Source organism: Pseudorca crassidens, chromosome 3 (assembly GCF_039906515.1).
Source record: "Pseudorca crassidens isolate mPseCra1 chromosome 3, mPseCra1.hap1, whole genome shotgun sequence".
In the NCBI taxonomy this organism is placed as follows: Eukaryota; Metazoa; Chordata; class Mammalia; order Artiodactyla; family Delphinidae; genus Pseudorca; species Pseudorca crassidens.
The window spans coordinates 148,985,859-149,007,525 of record NC_090298.1 but is presented as its reverse complement, the minus strand read 5'-3'; the positions used below and the strand labels follow the sequence as shown (position 1 = coordinate 149,007,525).

Here is a 21,667-nt window from a genome sequence, read left to right as displayed (position 1 = left end):
CCTGGTGGACCGGGGGGAGACCCACCAGGCCAGATCTCTAGGGAGAATCCCCCCTATATATATATATATATATTTTATTATGGTCTCAGAAATGGAAAATAACTAGAATGGCCAACCTCTCCAGGGCTGCCCACAGCAATGCTTTTTCCATGGCAGGTAAATGCTTTTCCGTGAGTGTGTGTGTGTGTGTGTGTGTGTGTGCGTGCGTGCGTGCGTGTGTGTGTGTGTGTGTGTGTGTGTGTGTGTGTGTGTGTGGCGGAGGCCAGAAGGAAGGGAGAGTAGCTCTTGGAACCTCACTCCTATTTTATTTTAAATCAAAGGCAGTGCGGGGTGACAAGGATCCACATGCCACAGTGTCCTGTGGTGAACCCCTTCTGCTTTCATCTGTGGCTTTAGGAGTTGTGTTATTTTTGCTCCTGTTTTGAGGGGGTGGGATGTAATCAGAGAAGCCTAATTAGATACATTTAGCTGTCACCCTGCGGTGTGAAGGAGGCAACCTTTCCCTATTATCCTCTGATTGAAAACCCGCACCCATGCGGCCTCCACCAAGATGAAAGCTGTCGTTTCCTTAATCCGTTGGGCATGGACTTGAAATTTAAAGAAAAAGATAAAAAGAAGAAACGAAATCTGTGGGAAGGGGAAACAACTCACCCACCCTAGCCTTAAAACACACGCAGACACACTATTGTATTCTATTCCAAATGAAAGAGGAGACGGTGGATGTAAATCTGATGCAACACTTTTTCTATAAAGCTGGAACCTGGAAAATCATAAACGTATCATGTGCTGTGAATCTTGCCTTTCTCTGGTGAAGAATCTGGTCTTTTTTTCTAATGTCCTAAGGTAGCCTTGCAGGTAGTTTCAAAAATCACCAGCCCACAGTAGCCCTGTCCTCCTATTTTCACCTGTGAAACCAAATATTCTCGGTATTCACCAGGTGCAGGCAGTCCTAATTAGCTGAAAGCGCTAGGACTGTGAAGGTGTACCATGCCGAGCTGCCACGGTGCCTGTTCATTCTTAGAAGCCAGTGTTCTTGCGCTGTAAGTCCTGTGACGACACCAGAGGACATTTCTGAGTCCTCGGTCTGAGGTTTCTCACCACCTTATGCTGCCCGACCCCCCTCAGCTGCTTCTTGACTAATCATCGCCTAAATCCACTTCCCGGTTCATCTATCCCACCTCATGGATCGGTGATCCTTCAGCTTGTCCAGGTAGCAAAGCCCTGGAAGCCACAGGATGTGTTTGGAAATGCTCCGAGGAATCCCACAATCTGTTGTGTAGTGGTGTGTGCCACAGACATGGGTGGTTTGATGCTATCATCCCAACGAGGAACGATTTCACTTCAAAACATCTGACTCTCCTGGACCCTCTACAAAACCATCCCCGGGCGTCCCTGGTGGTGCAGTGGTTAAGAATCTGCCTGCCCATGCAGGGGACACGGGTTCGAGCCCTGGTCTGGGAAGATCCCACATGCCGCAGAGCAACTGACCCCGTGCACCACAACTACTGAAGCCCTTGTGCCTAGAGCCCGTGCTCCCCAACAAAGAGAAGCCACCACAATGAGAAGCCCGCGGGCTACAACCGAGAGTAGCCCCCGCTGGCCGCAACTAGAGAAAGCCCACGTGCAGCAACGAAGACACAATGCAGCCCAAAATAAATAAATTTAAAAAGAAAAAGCGTCCCCAGCAGCGTGCATGTCCCAAAATAAAATTTAAACAAACTAATAGAATAAACTCTTCCACCATGATATTTACCTTAATATTCATATGTTCCATGTTCACTCATTTTACGTCTATTGAAAAACACTAAAAGTGTTACCAAAATTCAGTGAAGCCAGTGAGTCCGTATATTTTCATTGAGTTTTTACTGTGACCCAGGAACTCTGCTAGTTGCTGGGGATTCTGAAGTGTATACAAGGGAGTACCACTGCCCTCAAAGAGTTGAGATCCCGGCGGAGGAGTAAAGCACAAAATTGAGAGACTTCTCTCCATTAACGTTCTTTTCCATTAATTGGGGAAGAACTACCTTTATTTTACTTTACTAGTAACACACTTCCATCCAGCTCTGGAGGAAAACAGGAATATAGTTTAAGAACGATTGTCAGAAATATCAGAAATAGTAAGAACCATTTCATCCAAATGCCAAATAAATTTGTGTTTTGGAAAAAAGTATCAGAAACAAGGCAAAATGGATGAAGGGGGTTAAAAAGTCCACACTTCTAGTGATAAACAAGTCCTGGGATGTATGTATAACATGGTGCCTGTAGTTACTATTACCACATTGTATATTTGAAAGTTGCTGAGACATCTTAAAAGTTTTTAGCACAAGGAAAAAAAATTGTGACTAGGTGTGGTGATGAATGGATTTATGGTGGTGATCATTTCACAATATATACAAATATTGAATTATGTTGTACACCTGAAACTAATATAATATTATATGTCAATTGTATCTCAAAAAACATTAAGGTTCTGTGAAACCAACAGAAACAGTACAGGTCGAAGAAAAGAAAGCTTTCATGAGCCCCTCCCTGTGTCCTAGAATTGAATCATTGTAACTCCACGATGTAGTGAAGACTCCTATTAGCCTAGCACGATGCTAAATGCTTTACACCTGGGAAGGGGGGAGGAGGGGGACATACATTTTCTGTAAAGGGCCAGGTAGTATCTATTTTAGGCTTTGATGCCATATGGTTCCTGTTAAAACTACCAGGCTCTTCCACTGTAGGTCAGAAACAGCTGGAGAGGATAAGCTAATCAATGGGCGTGGCTGGGATTCCAATGAAACTTTTTACCAAAACAGGCTGTGGGCTGGCTTTAGCTCATGGGCCGAGTCGGCTGACCCCTACTTTGAATTCATCACAAAATTTCATCCTCTCAGCCACACCGGGACATTGGTATAATTATTTCCATTTCACAGATGAAAAAACGGGGGCTGAGAGAGGGTTAGCAACTTGCCCATAGTCACACAACTAGTAAGTGGTAGAGTTTGGGTTCCCACGAAGCCCATGTTCTTCTCCTGCCTGCTCTGCCCCTCCCACTACTTTAAGCCTGGAGGTCAGAGCACCTACCTGGTCTGCAGGTGAGTTCACCCCTCTCAGTGAGCTCACTTACCCCCTCTCCAGGTTTGACCTGATCGCCAATGGCGGCGCCTCCTTGACCCTGCACTTTGAGCGAGCCCCGTTCATGAGCCAGGAGCGTACCGTGTGGCTGCCGTGGAATAGCTTTTACGCCATGGACACTCTGGTGATGAAGACAGAGGAGAACTCCATCCCCAGCTGCGACCTCAGTGGCTTTGTCCGGCCGGATCCAATCATCATCTCCTCCCCGCTGTCCACCTTCTTCAGCGCTGCCCCTGGGCAGAATCCCATTGTGCCTGAGACCCAGGTAGGAGCACCGGGTACCAGGGTGGGACTCTCAGTACTGCCCTGCCCCAAACTGGCTGGCTGACTTCCTCCCACCATCTCTCTCTGCCTGGATAAGCCAGAAACTAATATTAAGGGGGAGGGGCAAAAAGTAAGAACGCAGTAGAATTTGTAGTCACTGGAGAGAAAACTGAATCTCTCCTGGACATTCCGGATGTTTCCAGACTTTAGCAGTCACTGGAGCTTTTAATAGAATAAAAACAATACACATATGTGCAACGCACCTGCAAATTGCTTTTTATTCCTGTTAGTCACAGAGATACATGATAAGAGGCGCTTTAATGATCTACATCAGTGTTACGACAGAGGGCATATTACATTATTGCCTCCCTGTTGCTTTATAGCAATTGTCGGTGGAGGTTGCAGGTTCATATAATTACAGCCTCTTGTGGCCTCCTTGCATGCAACTAGCAATAAAGCCTGCTGTTCTTATTTACATCTTTTGCCAACAGCGTGGTTTTAAAAAGAAACACAACAGTGACCAAGAATAATTATTAATCCAAAAATCATAACCTCAACCACTTTGCTCCGTAGTGCAGGATAAAGTTTTGGTTGTCGGGGGGGTTTTTTCTCTCTTCTCAGCCATGGAACGTGGTTCTTGCACTCCCCCGTAAGGCGTGATGCTTTGGTGGGGGTGGTAGAAGACAGGTAGCCTTGGGTTGCAAGCAGCCCAGCTGCCGGGGTGCCTTTGATGCAGTGTATCTAGCTTGCGTTTCCTCCCCAGGTTCTTCATGAAGAAATTGAGCTCCCTGGTTCCAACGTGAAGCTTCGCTACCTGAGCTCCAGGACCGCAGGCTACAAGTCGCTGCTGAAGATCACCATGACCCAGTCCACGGTGCCCCTGAACCTCATCAAGGTTCATCTGATGGTAGCTGTAGAGGGGCACCTCTTCCAGAAGTCATTCCAGGCCTCTCCCAACCTGGCCTACACCTTCATCTGGGATAAGACGGATGCCTATGGCCAAAGGGTCTACGGACTCTCTGACGCTGTTGGTATGTTTCAGTTTCAACCCCTTATTGATTCTTGGATTTAGGCATGCATTAAATCAGCCTGTATTTATTGAGTTCCTAGTATGTGCCGAGAACTATTCTAGTAGCTAGGGAGGCAGTGGTCCATAAGCAGACAAGCATCCTCTTCCGTGGACTTCCTATTCTACTGAGGGATCGGAATAATAAACACAGCCTGGACAAGAAAATATCAAGCAGCGTTAGGTGCTAATATGAAAATAAAAATGTGTTGTATACTGGGGAAGAGGGGCAACGGGGGGTGGGCGTTCAGAGAGGGTTCCTCAGCAGATGATGTTTAAACAGAGGCTTGAATGAAAAGGAGCCGTGTGAAAATCAGGAAAAGAGCACTCTTTTCCTGGCAGAAAAAGAGAAGAGGGAGGTGTTTTTGAAGGACAGACATAGGCCAGTGTGGCTGGAATGTAGTGGACAGGGAGACTATTTGAGATGGGGAGAGAGTGGGCAGGGGCTCGATCATGTTCCAGAGAGAACACTCTCAGGTGGCACAGAACCAGAGAACCAGAAGACGGAGCTAGAGGGGGGCTGAAAGCCACATGCTACGTTTCAGGCTTTGCCTCTGAGGGGATCACGTGATTTCCCACTTGGGAAAGACCAACATAAGAGAAGGGTCGTATCGTTATCGGTCTTTGAAGAGTTGTGAGCTGTGGATTCATGTCAACCTACCCAGTATATTTTCTTACTTGTAGAAAGCTGTCTGGGATTCATTAAAATCCAGAATCCTGTATTTTCTTCACCAGTAGGCTTGTGGTTTTCAAGAACTGCAATAAGTTACCAAAATAAGAAACCAGCAAACTCAGAAATTTTCACTGTAATTGACAGCCAGTGTTCATCAGACACTCCCTTGCCGCAGAGCATTGTGCTAAAGCCTTTGTCTTGGGTGACCTCTCAATAACCCTATCAAGTAGACCCTCTCATAATCCCCATTGAGCAGATGGGACCTGAGGGAGAGGGTAAGCAAGTTGCCTGAAGTCACAGCCCTAGCAGGCTACGCATGGTCAGAATATTGCCCTTGCAGTCTGCTTCGTCAATGGGTAGAGTTAATAACTTAAAGACAGTAGTAAGTTATCGGAGTAACGAGTGCATTTAAATATAAGCAGTGGCTAATTTAATAAATATTATGTCAGGCTTTAGCCAATATCAAAATGATAGCCGACATCAAAAAGAAGACTGCATATTCATAAGGCACCGCATGGACTCCAGCTCCTACCATTATCAACACATCTTGTTTCCTCCTTACCTTCATCCACTCCTCCGCCTCCCATATTTTTCTGAAGCAAGTCCCAAACATCAGATCATTTCATCTGTAGTATATCAGAGTGTATCCTTAAAAAACACTTTAAAAGCATAACAACAATATCACAACAAAGAAACACAACAAGTTCTTAATATCGAATAGCCAGTCATTGTTCAATATTTCAATTGCCTCATGAGTAGCATAAAATAAAGTAGTACTTTATTTGTTTGAATCAGAATCCAAATAAGATCTACCTTTTGCAACAAATTTTTTGTTATTATACAGGTTTCAGGTTTACAGCATTATAATTTGACATCTGTATACACTACAAAGTAATCACCACCACAGCTGTAGTTAGTACCCATCACCATACAGCTGACCCCCTTCACCCATTTTGCCCACCCTCCAAACCCCTTTCCCTCTGGTAACCACTAATCTACTCTCTGTATCACTGAGTTTGTTTTTGTTTTATTTTGTTTGTTCATTTGTTTTGTAGATTCCACATATGGGTGAAATCATTCAGGATCTGTCTTTCTCCTTCTGACTTATTTCACTTAGAATAATACCTTCAAGGCCCATCCACATTGTCACAACTGGCAGGCTTTCATTCTTTTTACAGCTGAGTAGTATTCGATTATATATACTGCAATTTCTTTTTTTTTTTAACATCTTTATTGGGGTATAATTGCTTTACAATGGTGTGTTAGTTTCTGCTTTATAACAAATTGAATCAGTTATACATATGTTCCCATATCTCTTCCCTCTTGCATCTCCCTCCCTCCCACCCTCCCTATCCCTCCCCTCCAGGAGGTCACAAAGCACCCAGCAGATCTCCCTGTGCTATGCGGCTGCTTCCCACTAGCTATCTACCTTACGTTTGGTAGTGTATATATGTCCATGCCTCTCTCTCGCTTCACCACAGCTCACCCTTCCCACCTCCCCATATCCTCAAGTCCGTTCTCCAGTAGGTCTGTGTCTTTATTCCTGTCTTACCCCATGTTCTTCATGACATCTTTTTTTCTTAAATTCCATATATATGTGTTAGCATACGGTATTTGTCTTTCTCTTTCTGACTTACTTCACTCTGTATGACAGACTCTAGGTCTATCCACTTCATTACAAATAGCTCAATTTCGTTTCTTTTTATGGCTGAGTAATATTCCATTGTGTATATGTGCCACATCTTCTTTATCCATTCATCTGATGATGGGCACTTAGGTTGTTTCCATCTCCGGGCTATTGTAAATAGAGCTGCAATGAACATTTTGGTACATGACTCTTTTTGAATTATGGTTTTCTCAGGGTATATGCCCAGTAGTGGGATTGCTGGGTCATATGGTAGTTCTATTTGTAGTTTTTTAAGGAACCTCCATACTGTTCTCCATAGTGGCTGTATCAATTCACATTCCCACCAGCAGTGCAGGAGTGTTCCCTTTTCTCCACACCCTCTCCAGCATTTATTGTTTCTAGATTTTTTGATGATGGCCATTCTGACCGGTGTGAGATGATATCTCATTGTAGTTTTGATTTGTATTTCCCTAATGATTAATGATGTTGAGCATTCTTTCATGTGTTTGTTGGCAGTCTGTATATCTTCTTTGGAGAAATGTCTATTTAGGTCTTCTGCCCATTTTTGGATTGGGTTGTTTGTTTTTTTGTTATTGAGCTGCATGAGCTGCTTGTAAATTTTGGAGATTAATCCTTTGTAAGTTGCTTCATTTGCAAATATTTTCTCCCATTCTGAGGGTTGTCTTTTGGTCTTGTTTATGGTTACCTTTGCTGTCCAAAAGTTTTGAAGTTTCATTAGGTCCCATTTGTTTATTTTTGTTTTTATTTCCATTTCTCTAGGAGGTGGGTCACAAAGGATCTTGCTGTGATTTATGTCATAGAGTGTTCTGCCTATGTTTTCCTCTAAGAGTTTGATAGTTTCTGGCCTTACATTTAGGTCTTTAATCCATTTTGAGCTTATTTTTGTGTATGGTGTTAGGGAGTGATCTAATCTCATACTTTTACATGTACCTGCCCAGTTTTCACAGCACCACTTATTGAAGAGGCTGTCCTTTCTCCACTGTACATTCCTGCCTCCTTTATCAAAGATAAGGTAACCATATGTGCGTGGGTTTATCTCTGGGCTTTCTATACTGTTCCATTGATCTGTCTTTCTGTTTTTGTGCCAGTACCATACTGTCTTCATTACTGTAGCTTTGTAGTATAGTCTACAGTCAGGGAGCCTGATTTCTCCAGCTCCGTTTTTCGTTCTCAAGATTGCTTTGGCTATTCGGGGTCTTTTGTGTTTCCATACAAATTGTGAAATTTTTTGTTCTAGTTCTGTGAAAAATGCCAGTGGTAGTTTGATAGGGATTGCATTGAATCTGTAGATTGCTTTGGGTAGTAGAGTCATTTTCACAATGTTGATTCTTCCAATCCAAGAACATGTTATAGCTCTCCATCTATTTGTATCATCTTTAATTTCTTTCCTCAGTGTCTTATAATTTTCTGCATACAGGTCTTTTGTCTCCTTAGGTAGGTTTATTCCTAGATATTTTATTCTTTTTGTTGCAATGGCAAATGGGAGTGTTTTCTTGATTTCACTTTCAGATTTTCATCATTAGTGTATAGGAATGCCAGAGATTTCTGTGCATTAATTTTGTATCCTGCAACTTTACCAAATTCATTGATTAGCTCTAGTAGTTTTCTGGTAGCATCTTTAGGATTGTCTATGTATAGTATCATGTCATCTGCAAACAGTGACAGCTTTACTTCTTTTCCGATTTGGATTCCTTTTATTTCCTTTTCTTCTCTGATTGCTGTGGCTAAAACTTCCAAAACTATGTAGAATAAGAGTGGTGAGAGTGGGCAACCTTGTCTTCTTCCTGATCTTAGTGGAAACGCTTTCAGTTTTTCACCATTGAGGATGATGTTGGCTGTGGGTTTGTCATATATGGCCTTTATTATGTTGAGGAAAGTTCCCTCTATGCCTACTTTCTGCAGGGTTTTTATCATAAATGGGTGTTGAATTTTGTCGAAAGTTTTTTCTGCATCTGTTGAGTTGATCATATGGTTTTTCTCCTTCAGTTTGTTAATATGGTGTATCACATTGATTGATTTGCGTATATTGAAGAATCCTTGCATTCCTGGCATAAACCCCACTTGATCATGGTGTATGATCCTTTTAATGTGCTGTTGGATTCTGTTTGCTAGTATTTTGTTGAGGATTTTTGCATCTATGTTCATCAGTGATATTGGCCTGTAGTTTTCTTTCTTTGTGACATCATTGTCTGGTTTTGGTATCAAGGTGATGGTGGCCTCGTAGAATGAATTTGGGAGTGTTGCTCCTCTGCTATATTTTGGAAGAGTTTGAGAAGGATAGGTGTTAGCTCTTCTCTAAATGTTTGATAGAATTCGCCTGTGAAGCCATCTGGTCCTGGGCTTTTGTGTGTTGGAAGATTTTTAATCACAGTTTCAATTTCAGTGCTTGTGATTGGTCTGTTCATATTTTCTATTTCTTCCTGGTTCAGTCTTGGCAGGCTGTGCATTTCTAAGAATTTGTCCATTTCTTCCAGGTTGTCCATTTTATTGGTATAGAGATCCTTGTAGTAATCTCTCATGATCTTTTGTATTTCTGCAGTGTCAGTTATTACTTCTCCTTTTTCATTTCTAATTGATTTGAGTCTTCTCCCTTTTTTTCTTGATGAGTCTGGCTAATGGTTTATCTATTTTGTTTATCTTCTCAAAGAACCAGCTTTTAGTTTTATGGATCTTTGCTATCGTTTCCTTCATTTCTTTTTCATTTATTTCTGATCTGATTTTCATGATTTCTTTCCTTCTGCTAACTTTGGGGTTTTTTTGTTCTTTCTCTAATTGCTTTAGGTGCAAGGTTAGGTTGTTTATTCGAGATGTTTCCTGTTTCTTAAGGTGGGCTTGTATTGCTATAAACTTCCCTCTTAGAACTGCTTTTGCTGCATAGGTTTTGGGTTTTGGGTCGTCGTGTCTCCATTGTCATTTGTTTCTAGGTATTTTTTGATTTCCTCTTTGATTTCTTCAGTGATCACTTCGTTATTAAGTAGTGTATTGTTTAGCCTCCATGTGTTTGTATTTTTTACAGATCTTTTCCTGTAATTGATATCTAGTCTCATAGTGTTGTGGTCGGAAAAGATACTTGATACAATTTCAATTTTCTTAAATTTACCAAGGCTTGATTTTTGACCCAAGATATGACCTATCCTGGAGAATGTTCCATGAGCACTTAAGAAAAATGTGTATTCTGTTGTTTTTGGATGGAGTGTCCTATAAATGTCAATTAAGTCCATCTTGTTTAATGTATCATTTAAAGCTTGTGTTCCCTTATTTATTTTCATTTTGAATGATCTGTCCATTGGTGAACAGTGGGGTGTTAAAGTTCCCTAGTATGAATGTGTTACTGTCGATTTCTCCTTTTATGGCTGTTAGTATTTGCCTTATGTATTGAGGTGCTCCTATGTTGGGTGCATAAATATTTACAATTGTTATATCTTCTTCTTGGATTGATCCCTTGATCATTATGTAGTGTCCTTCTTTGTCTCTTCTAACAGTCTTTATTTTAAAGTCTATTTTGTCTGATACGAGAATTGCTACTCCAGCTTTCTTTTGGTTTCCATTTGCATGAAATATCTTTTTCCATCCCCTTACTTTCAGTGTCTCTAGGTCTGAAGTGGGTCTCTTGTAGACAGCATATATATGGGTCTTGTTTTTGTATCCGTTCAGCCAATCTGTGTCTTTTGGTGGGAGCATTTAGTCCATTTACATTTAAGGTAATTATCGATATGTATGTTCCTATTCCCATTTTCTAAATTGTTTTGGGTTCATTATTGTAGGTCTTTTCCTTCTCTTGTGTTTCTTGCCTAGAGAAGTTCCTTTAGCATTTGTTGTAAAGCTGGTTTTGTGGTGCTGAACTCTCAGCTTTTGCTTGTCTATAAAGGTTTTAATTTCTCCATCAAATCTGAATGAGATCCTTGCTGGGTAGAGTAATCTTGGTTGCTGGTTTTTCTCCTTCATCACTTTAAATATGTCCTGCCACTCCCTTCTGGCTTGCAGAGTTTCTGCTGAAAGATCAGCTGTTAACCTTATGGGGATTCCCTTGTGTGTTATTCGTTGGTTTTCCCTTGCTGCTTTTAATATGCTTTCTTTGTATTTAATTTTTGATAGTTTGATTAATATGTGTCTCGGCGTATTTCTCCTTGGATTTATCCTGTATGGGACTCTCTGTGCTTCCTGGACTTGATTAACTATTTCCTTTCCCATATTAGGGAAGTTTTCAACTATAATCTCTTCAAATATTTTCTCAGTCCCTTTCTTTTTCTCTTCTTCTTCTGGAACCCCTATAATTCGAATGTTGGTGCGTTTAATGTTGTCCCAGAGGTCTCTGAGACTGTCCTCAGTTCTTTTCATTCTTTTTTCTTTATTCTGCTCTGCAGTAGTTATTTCCACTATTTTATCTTCCAGGTCACTTATCCGTTCTTCTGCCTCAGTTATTCTGCTATTGATCCCATCTAGAGTATTTTTCATTTCATTTATTGTGTTCATCATTGTTTGTTTCATCTTTAGTTCTTCTAGGTCCTTGTTAACTGATTCTTGCATTTTGTCTATTCTATTTCCAAGATTTTGGATCATCTTTACTATCATTATTCTGAATTCTTTTTCAGGTAGACTGCCTATTTCCTCTTCATTTGTTAGGTCTCATGGGTTTTTATCTTGCTCCTTCATCTGCTGTGTGTTTTTCTGTCTTCTCATTTTGCTTATCTTACTGTGTTTGGGGTCTCCTTTTTGCAGGCTGCAGGTTCGTAGTTCCCGTTGTTCTTGGTGTCTGTCCCCAGTGGCTAAGGCTGGTTCAGTGGGTTGTGTAGGCTTCCTGGTAGAGGGGACTAGTGCTTCTGTTCTGGTGGATGAGACTGGATCTTGTCTCTCTGGTGGGCAGGTCCACGTCTGGTGGTGTGTTTTGGGGTGTCTGTGGACTTATTATGATTTTAGGCAGCCTCTCTGCTAATGGGTGGGGTTGTGTTCCTGTTTTGCTAGTTGTTTGGCATAGGGTGTCCAGCACTGTAGCTTGCTGGGCGTTGAGTGAAGCTGGGTGTTGGTGTTGAGATGGAGATCTCTGGGAGATTTTCGCCATTTGATATTATGTGGAGCTGGGAGGTCTCTTGTTGACCAGTGTCCTGAAGTTGGCTCTCCCACCTCAGAGGCACAGCACTGACTCCTGGCTGCAGCACCAAGAGCCCTTCATCCACACGGCTCAGAATAAAAGGGAGAAAAAGTAGAGAGAAAGAATTAGTAGAAGTAGGAAGGAAAGAAGGAAGAAAAGATAAAGTAAAATAAAGTTGTTAAAATAAAAAATAATTATTAAGAAAAAAATAAAAACGGACGGATAGAACCCTAGGACAAATGGTGGAAGCAAAGCTATACAGACAAAATCTCACACAGAAGCCTACACATACACACTCACAAAAAGAGGAAAAGGGGAAATAAATCATAAATCTTGCTCCCAAAGTCCACCTCCTCAATTTGGGATGATTGGTTGTCTATTCATGTATTCCACAGATGCAGGGTACATCAAGTTGATTGTTCAGCTTTAGTCCGCTGTTTCTGAGGCTGCTGGGAGAGATTTCCCTTTCTCTTCTTTGTTCCCACAGCTCCCAGGGGCTCAGCTTTGGATTTGGCCCCGCCTCTGTGTGTAGGTCGCCGGAGGGCATCTGTTTTTCGATCTGACAGGACGGGGTTAAAGGAGCCGCTGATTCGGGGGCTCTGGCTTACTCAGGCCGGGGGGAGGGAGGGACACAGAGTGCGGGGCAAGCCTGCCGCAGCAGAGGCCGGCATGACGTTGCACCAGCCTGAGGCGCGACGTGCGTTCTCCCGGGGAAGTTGTCCCTGGATCCCAGGAACCTGGCAGTGGCGGGCTGCACAGGCTCCCCAGAAGGGAGGTGTGGATAGTGACCTGTGCTCGCACACAGGCTTCTTGGTGGCGGCAGCAGCAGTCTTAGCGTCTCCTGCCCGTCTCTGGGGTCCGTGCTTTTAGCCGCGACTCGCGCCCATCTCTGGAGCTCCTTTAAGCAGCACTCTTAATCCCCTCTCCTTGCGCACCAGGAAACAAAGAGGGAAGAAAAAGTCTCTTGCCTCTTCGGCAGGTCCAGACTTTTCCCCGGACTCCCTCCCATCTAGCCGTGGTGCACTAACCCCCTGCAGGCTGTGTTCACGCCGCCAACCCCAGTCCTCTCGCTGCGCTCTGACCAAAGCCCGAGCCTCAGCTCGCAGTCCCGCCCGCCCCTGCGGGTGAGCAGACAAGCCTCTCAGGCTGGTGAGTGCCAGTCAGCACCGATCCTCTGTGCAGGAATCTCTCCGCTTTGCCCTCCACACCCCTGTTGCTGCGCTCTCCCCCTCCACCGCCCGCAGTCTCCGCCCGCGAAGGGGCTTCCTAGTGTGTGGAAACCTTTCCTCCTTCACAGCTCCCTCCCATTGGTGCAGGTCCCATCCCTATTCTTTTGTCTCTGTTTTTTCTTTTTTTCTTTTGCCCTATCCAGGTACGTGGGGAGTTTCTTGCCTTTTGGGAGGTCTGAGGTCTTCTGCCAGCATTCAGTAGGTGTTCTGTAGGAGTTGTTCCACGTGTAGATGTATTTCTGGTTTATCTGTGGGGAGGAAGGTGATCTCCGTGTCTTACTCTTCTGCCATCTTCCCCTCGTCCTCCCGCAATTTCTTTATTCATTCATCCATCAGTGGACAGTTAGGTTGTTTCCATATCTTAGCTATTGTAAATAATACTGCAGTGAACATAGAGGTGTATATATTTTTTGAATTAATGTTTTGGTGTCCTCTGGATATATACCAAGAAGGGAATAGCTGGGTTCTCTTAAATTTTTTTAATCTGTAATTTTCCCTTTCATCACTAGCTCATTTTCCCCAGTTTTACTGAGAAATAATTGACTTACATCACTGTATAACTTTATGACATACAGCATGATAGTTGATTTACTTATATTGTGAAATGATTAGCACAATAGATTCAGCTAGCATTCATCTTCTCATAAAGAAACAATAAAAAAGAAGAGAAAAAAGGAAAATTGTGATGAGAACTCATAGGATTTAGTCTTTCAACAACTTTCCTGTATATCATACAGCAGTGTTAACTCTAGTCATCATGTTGTACATTACATCCCTAGTACTTATTTATCTTGTATCTAGAAGTTTGTACCTTTCCACCACCTTCATCCAGTTTCCCCTTTCCCCACTCTCTGCCTCTGGTAAACCTCAAGTTTGATATGTTTTTCTATGAGTTTGTTTTGTTTTTAGTTCCACATATAAGTGAGATCATACAGTGTTTGTCTTTCTCTGTCTGACTTATTTCACTTAGCATAATGCCTTCAAGTTCCATCATGTTGTTGCAAATGGTAGGATTTCCCATTTTTTATGGCTCAGTAATATTTCATTGTGTGTGTGTATATATATACACACACACATATATATACACACATATGTATATTGTATACATACATATATATATATACACACACACACACACATACTACAGTTTCTTTATTCATTCATCCATCAGTGGACACTTAACATTGTTTCCATATCTTGATTATGCTGCTATGAACATGGGAGTGCAAATATCTCTTTGACATAGTGTTTCCATTTCTTCAGATACATTGTCGGAAGTACAATTGCTGGATCATATGGTACTTTAATTTTTAATTTTTCAGGAACCTCCATACTGTTTCCAGTCGCACCAACGTTGCACAGTGGTCTCCTTTTCTCCACATCCTCACCAGCATTTGTTATCCCTTGTCTTTTTGATGGCCATTCTAATAGGCATGAGGTGTTATCTCATTGTGCTTTTCGTTTGCATTTCCCTAATAACCAGTGATGTTCAGCATTTTTTCATGTATCTGTTAGCCTTTTGTGTGTTTTCTTTGGAGAAATATCTGTTCAGGTCCTTTGCCCATTTTTTAATTGGATTATTTGGGCTTTTTGCTATTGAGTTGTATGAGTTCTTTATGTGTTTTGGATATCAACTCCTTATCAGATCTACTATTTGCAAATATTTTTCCCATTATATAGGTTGTTTTTTCACTTTTATGGTTTCTTGTGCAGAAGCTTTTTTTTAGTTTGATGTAGTCCCACTTGCTTATTTTCCATTTTGTTACTTGTGCTTTAGGTGTCATAGCCAAAAACTCATTACCAAGACCCATGTCAAGGAGCTTTATTCCTGTTTCCTTATAGTTTCAGGTCTTACATTTAAGTATTTAATCCATTTTGGGTTAATTTTTGTAAGTGGTATAGATATGGGTCCAGTTTCATTCTAGTACATGAGAATATGCAATTATCCTGGCACCATTTATTGAAAAGACTGTCTTCTTCCATTGAGTATTCTTGGCTGCTTTGTCAAATATTAGTTGACCATATAGGCATGGGTTTATTTCTGGGCTGTCAGCTCTATTCCAATTGTCTCTTTGTCTGTTTCTATGCCAGTACCATACTGTTTTGATGACTATGGCTTTATACTATAGCCTGAAACCAGGATGTATGATGCATCCTGCTTTTTTGTGCTTTCTCAGTATTTCTTTGGCTACTCGGAGTCTTTTGTGGTTCCATATAACTTTTAGGAGTGTTTTTTTCTACTTCCATAAAAAAATGCTATTGGAATCTTAATAGGAATTACATTGACTCTATAAATGGCTTTTGGTAGTATTGACATTTTAACACTCTTAATTCTTCCAGTCCATGTACACAAGATACCTTCCATTTATTTGTGTTTTCTTTGATTTCTTTCAATGTCTTGTAGTTTTCAGAGTAGAGATCTTTCACCTCCTTGATTAAATGTATTCCTAAGTATTTTTTGATGCTATTATAAGTGGGATTTATTTATTTTATTTCTTATTCAGAAAATTCATTGTTGGTGTATAGAAATGCTACTGTTTTTTGTATGTTAATTTTGTATCCTGCAACTTTACTGAATTTACTGATTAAGTCTTAACATTTTTTTTTTTTTGAGTCTTTAGGATTTTCTATATATAAAATCATGCCATTGGCAAATAGGGACAATTTTACTGCTTCTTTTCCAGTTCTGATACATCTTATTTATTTTTCTTCCTGATTATTCCAGTTAGGACTTCTAATACTATGTTGACTAGGAGTGGTGAGAATGGGCACTCCTGTCTTGTTCCTGATCTTAGAGGAAAAGCTTTCAACGGTTTTCCATTGAGTATGATGTTAGCTGTGGGCCTGTCATATATGGCCTTTATTTTGTTGAGTTGGGTTTTTTCTATGCCTATATTGTTAAGAGTTTTTATCATGAATGGATGTTGAGTATTGTCAAATGCTTTTTCTGCATCTCTTGAGATAATCATATGATTTTTTCTTTTATCCTATTAATTGGATTATCACATTGATTGATTTGCATATGTTGAACCATCCTTGCATCCCAGAGATAAATCCCACTGGATCATGGTGTATGATCATTTTAATATGCTGCTGAATTTGATTTGCTAGTATTTTATTGAGAATTTTTGCTTCTGTACTTATCAGGGATACTGACCTGTAGTTTTCTTTTCTGATAGTGTCCTTTTCTGGTTTTGGTATCAGGGTAATGCTGGCCTTGAAAATGAGGTTGGGAAAGTGTTCCCTCCTCTTTGATTTTGTGGAAGAGTTTGAGAAGGATTGGTGTTGATTCTGCTTAAAATGTTTGGGAAAATTCACCAGTGAAGCCATCTGGTCCTAAGCTTTTCTTCATTGGGAGATTTTTGATTACTGATTGAATCTCTTGACTAGCAATTGGTCGTTCGGATTTTCTATTTCTTCCTGACTAGCAATTGGTCATTCAGATTTTCTATTTCTTCCTGATGCAGTTTTGGTAAGTTGTATGTCTTTAAGAATTTTTCCATTTCTTCTAGGTTGTTCAGTTTGTTGGTGTATAGTTATTCAGAGGAGCCTCTTATGATCCTTTGTATTTCTGTAGTATAAATTATTAAATAATGTGTCCTTATTCATTCATAATTTTGTTTATTTGGGTCCTCTTTGTTTTTTCCCTAGGTAGTCTAATTAAAGGTTTGTCAATTTTGTTTATCTTTATAAAGAACCAACTCTTTGTTTGGTTAAACTTTTCTATTGTTTCTCTCTTTTCTATTTTATTTATTTATGCTGCAATATTTATTATTTCCTTTATTCTGCTAACTTTGGGCTCAGTTTGTTCTTCTTTTTCTAGTTCCTTAAGGCACAAAGTTAGATTGTTTATTTGGGATCTTCCTTAATGTAGGTGCTTATTGCCATGAACTTCCCTCTTAGAGCTGGCTTTTAATGCATCCCAGAAGTTCTAGTATTTGTGTTTCCATTTTAATTTGTCTCTTTTTATTTCCCCTTTAGCTTCTTCCTTAATCTATTGGTTATTCAGGAGAGTGTTTTTTAATTTCCATATATTTTTGAATTTTCCAGTTTTCCTCTTGTTATTGAGTTCTAGTTTCATGGCATTGTGGTCAGAGAAGATATTTGGTATGATTTTAATCTTCCTGAATTTGCTAAGACTTGTTTTGTGGCCTAACATATGGCCTATCCTAGAAAATGTTCCACGTACACTTCTGCCATTGTTGGTTAGAATGTTCTATGTATGTGTGTTAGGTCCATTGGGTATATAGTGTTGTTGAAATCCTCTGTTTCCTTTATGACTTTCTGTCTGGATGATCTGTCCATTTTTGAGAGTGGGATATTCAAGTCCCCAGCTTTATCCTATTATGGTTTATTTCTCCTTTTAGCTCTGCTAGTTTGTGCTTTATATATTTACATGCTCCACTGTTGGGTGCATAAATATTTATAATTGTTATATCTTCTTGATGTATCTACCACTTTACCATTATATAATGGCCTTCTTTGTCTCTTTTTAACACTTTTAGTTTGAAGTCTATTTTGTCTGATATAAATATAGCTACCCCTGCTTTTTGGGGGGCATGGGATTACCATTTGCTTGGAAGTTTGCAATGCCTTTTTCCATCCCTTCATTCTCAGTCCATCTGGGTCCTTATGGCTATAGTGAGTCTCGTATAGGCATCATAACATTGGCTCTTGTTGGTTTTATTCATTCAGCCGTTTCATGTCTTTTGATTGGAGAATTTAATCTGTTTACGTTTAAACTAATTAATGATAGGGACTGAGTATTGTCATTTTATTCTTTGTTTTCTGGCCCTTTTGTGATCCATTGTTCCTTCTTTCTTTTTCTGCTGTCTTTGGTATTAGTTACTTTGACTTTCTCTCATGTTCCTTTGTGTAATTACTATAGATTTTTACCTGTACTTACTATGAATCCAGACGAGATCCACCGTGTGCAACTGGCTGATTTCTCTTCAATTATTTTAATCTATGGTTTCTCCTTCCATTTCAACCTCTTTTTTTAGGTTTTATGATTTATTTGTTGAAGAAACTGTATCGTTTGCCTGTAGCATTTCCCATAGTCTGGCTTGTTTTCTGATTGCACACCTGTGGCTGTTTAACATGTTCCTCTGTCCTATATCTCCTATAAATTGATAGTTGGACCTTGAGGCTTTCTAGGTTCAAGTTTGATATTTTATCTATACCAACTTTTTTGAGGTTTAACTGACATACAATGTATACAACATAATGATTTGATATTTGTATATATTGCAAAATGATGACTACAGTAGATCTAGTTAACATCTGTCACCATACATAGTTACAAATTTTTTTTCTGGTGGTGAGAACTTTTAAGATCTACTCTCTTAGCAACTTTCAAATATACAGTACGGCATTACTAATTATAGTTACCATGTTGTATATCACATCCCTGTGACTCATTTATTTTTTAACTGAAAGTTTGTATCTTTTGACTTTCTTCACCTGTTTGGTCCACCCAGCCCCTGCCTCTGGCAACCACCAATCTGTTCCCTGTACAAGAGCTTGGCTTTTTGGTTTTTGCTTTGTTTGTTTTTATTTTTTTTTAATTCTGCTTATGATCATCTTTGTTTCATAAACACTTTAAAAACATTACTTAGATTTCTCCAAAAATTTTTTTAATTAATTAATTTATTTATTTTTGGCTGCGTTGGGTCTTCGTTGGTGCATGCGGGCTTTGTCTAGTTGTGGTGAGCGGGGGATACTCTTCATTGCAGTGCACAGGCTTCTCACTGTGGCAGCTTCTTTGTTGTGGAGCATGGGCTCTAGGCGCACGGGCTTCAGTAGCTGTGGCTCACAGGCTCTAGAGCGCAGGCTCAGTAGTTGTGGTGCATGGGCTTAGTTGCTCTGTGGCATGTGAGATCTTCCCAGACCAGGGCTTGAACCCATGTCCCCGGAAGTGGCAGGTGGATTCTTAACCACTGTGCCACCAGGGAAGTCCCCAAAATTTACTATTTATCACAATAAAACATTGAGGCATTTAGAGCAAATGATATTCCTATTTACACAGATTTTTAGATCCACATATAGGTGAGATTATACAGTATTTGTCTTTCTTTATCTGACTTATTTCACTTAACATAATGCCCTCAAAGTCTATTCATGTTGTCACAAATGGCAAGATTTCATTCTTTTGTATGGCTGAATAATATTTCATTGATTGTATATCGCGTCATTTCTATCCATTCATCTGTCGATGGACACCTTGGTTGTTTCTCTATCTTAGCTATTGTAAGTAATGCTGCAACGAATATAGGGGTGCATATAGCTTTTCACTGTTGATGTTTTTGTTTCCTCCAGATAGATACCAAGAAGTGGAATTGCTGGGTCCTATGGTAGTTCTATTTTTAAGTTTTTGAGAAACCTCCATACTGTTTTCCATAATGGCTGCACCAGTTTACATTCCCACCAACAGTGCACAAGGGTTCCTTTTCTCCACATCCTCTTTTTGATGATAGCCGTTCTGACAGGGGTGAGGTGATATCTCATCATAGGTTTGATTTGCATTTCCCTGAAGATTAGTGATGCTGAGCATCTTTTCACATACCATTGGCCTTGTGTATGTCTTCTTTGGATAGATGTCTATTCAGTTCCTTTGCCCATTTTTTAATTGCATTCTTTGGTTTTTGGCTGTCAAGTGGTATGAGTTCTTTATATACTTTGGACATTAGCCCCTTATCCGATATATGATTTGCAAATATTTTCTCTCATTCAGTAGGTTTCCTTATCATTTTATGAATGGTTTCATTTGCTGTGCAGAAGCTTTTTAGTTTGATGTAGTCCCACTTGTTCCTTTCTGCTTTAGTTTCCTTTGCTTTGGGTGTCAAATTAAAAAAATCATTGCAATGACTGACGTTAAGGAGCTTATTGCCTATGTTTTCTTCTAGGAGTTCTGTGGTTTTAGGTCTCATATTCAAGCTTTTAATCCATTTGAGTTCATTTTTGTGAGTGGCATAGAGTGGTACAATTTCTTTTTCTTTTTCTTTTTTTTTTTCACATGTGGCTGTCCAGCTTTCCCAACCCATTTATTGAAGAGAGTGTCCTTTGCCCATTGTATATTCTTGGCTCCTTTGTCATAAATTAATAGACTATGTATGCTTGGGTTTACTTCTGGACTCTCTAATCTACTCCATTGATCTTTGTGTCTGTTTTCATGCCAGCACCATACTGTTTTGGTTACTATAGCCATGTAATATAGTTTGAAATCTGAGCGTGTGTTGCCTCTAGCTTTGTTCTTCTTCTCAAGATAGCTTTGACAGTTCAGGATTTTGTGGTTCCATACAGGTTTTAGGAGTGTTTTTTCTATTTCTGTGAAAAAATAGCATTGGAATTTTGATAGGGATTACATTGAATCTGTACTTTGCTTTGGGTAGTATGGACATTTTAACAATATTAATTCTTCTAATCCATGAGCATAGAGTATCTTTCCATTTATTTGTGTCCTCTCCAGTTTCTTTCATCACTTTCTTGTCATTTTCCGTGTACAGGTCTTTCACCTCCTTGGTTAAATTTATTCCTAAGTATTTTATTCTTTGATTTTTTTTTTTTTAAGCAAGACAGCTTGATAGATGGTTCTGTCTTCTTCTGTCTGGAGGTGACTAATGTCAGCCTGTCTATTCTTTTGTGATTTCAGCAGCATTGATGCTCATTGCCTAGATTCATTAGGTCATTAGGGATTGCAAAATGATATTTTAATTCTGTCATTGCTTCTTTATTATTTACTAGCTAGAATACTTTTATATAGAGATACTTTCTCATTAACTACTTGGTTATTTGAGGTACAGTTCAAATAAGAAAGGAAGGATAAATGCTTGATTCTTTCCCTTTATTTACCAGTTTTCAACCTAATAAGTTGACTCTCTCACATCCTCTACTGGTGGCAAATCAGTGTTTTTAAATACCATTATGAACTCACAGGATGAAATACCTCTAATATATCCATTGAAGTTATTATCTTTCCTCATAGTCAAATTGTCTCATCTTTGGTCAGTGGAAGCTTCTTCAAGCTGATTCCCAAATTCTTTTGACGTGGCCCTAGTAGATTGTATTTCCTTCCTTGCTATCTGGTGTGATCAAATCGCCTGGTCTTCTGTTGTTCATTTCTTGTTCCAGCCGTTTCTTCAAGGAGCCCTGATTCCTGTTAATGAGAAATAATATTTCAAGGCCACAAACCAGGCACTAGCACTTCTCTTTGCTACTGAGTTGGTCATTGTTTCTTGGAATTTTCAGAGGACAAGCCAGTACATACATGGGTTTTTTTAAAAGATAAAATGTACCTCTCCTTCATTTCAACACTCCTGTATCTCAGGATTTAAAAAAAGCTGTGGAGAATCCCCAAAGGTGACACACATAGTTAAGAATTTAATGTAGAAGGAACAGCCATAATAACAAGGCCTCATGTTTCTAAAGCGGCGTTCCAATTAAAAATGTACGGCATCTCGGCGTTTTGTCTCCTCTATCCTCACGACATCTCTCTGAGAAACTGAGGCTTCACTTGCTCTGTTTTACACACGGGGGAGATGGAGCCACAAGGAAGTGTGAGCTGGAACAGAACTGGAAC

At 40.1% G+C, this 21,667-nt stretch overlaps 1 protein-coding gene across 9 annotated transcripts in view; it reads left to right on the top strand.

Moving 5' to 3' along the window:
- The window catches only part of TENM2 (teneurin transmembrane protein 2), a 714,433-nt gene that overhangs the window by 617,004 nt on the left and 75,762 nt on the right, over positions 1 to 21,667 (top strand). For all 9 annotated transcript variants that reach the window (XM_067732909.1, XM_067732913.1, XM_067732908.1 and 6 more), the window contains 2 exons: positions 3,124 to 3,385; positions 4,148 to 4,415. In XM_067732909.1, the coding sequence (XP_067589010.1) occupies positions 3,124 to 3,385; positions 4,148 to 4,415 (530 nt within the window). The remainder of the gene's footprint in view (positions 1 to 3,123; positions 3,386 to 4,147; positions 4,416 to 21,667) is intronic.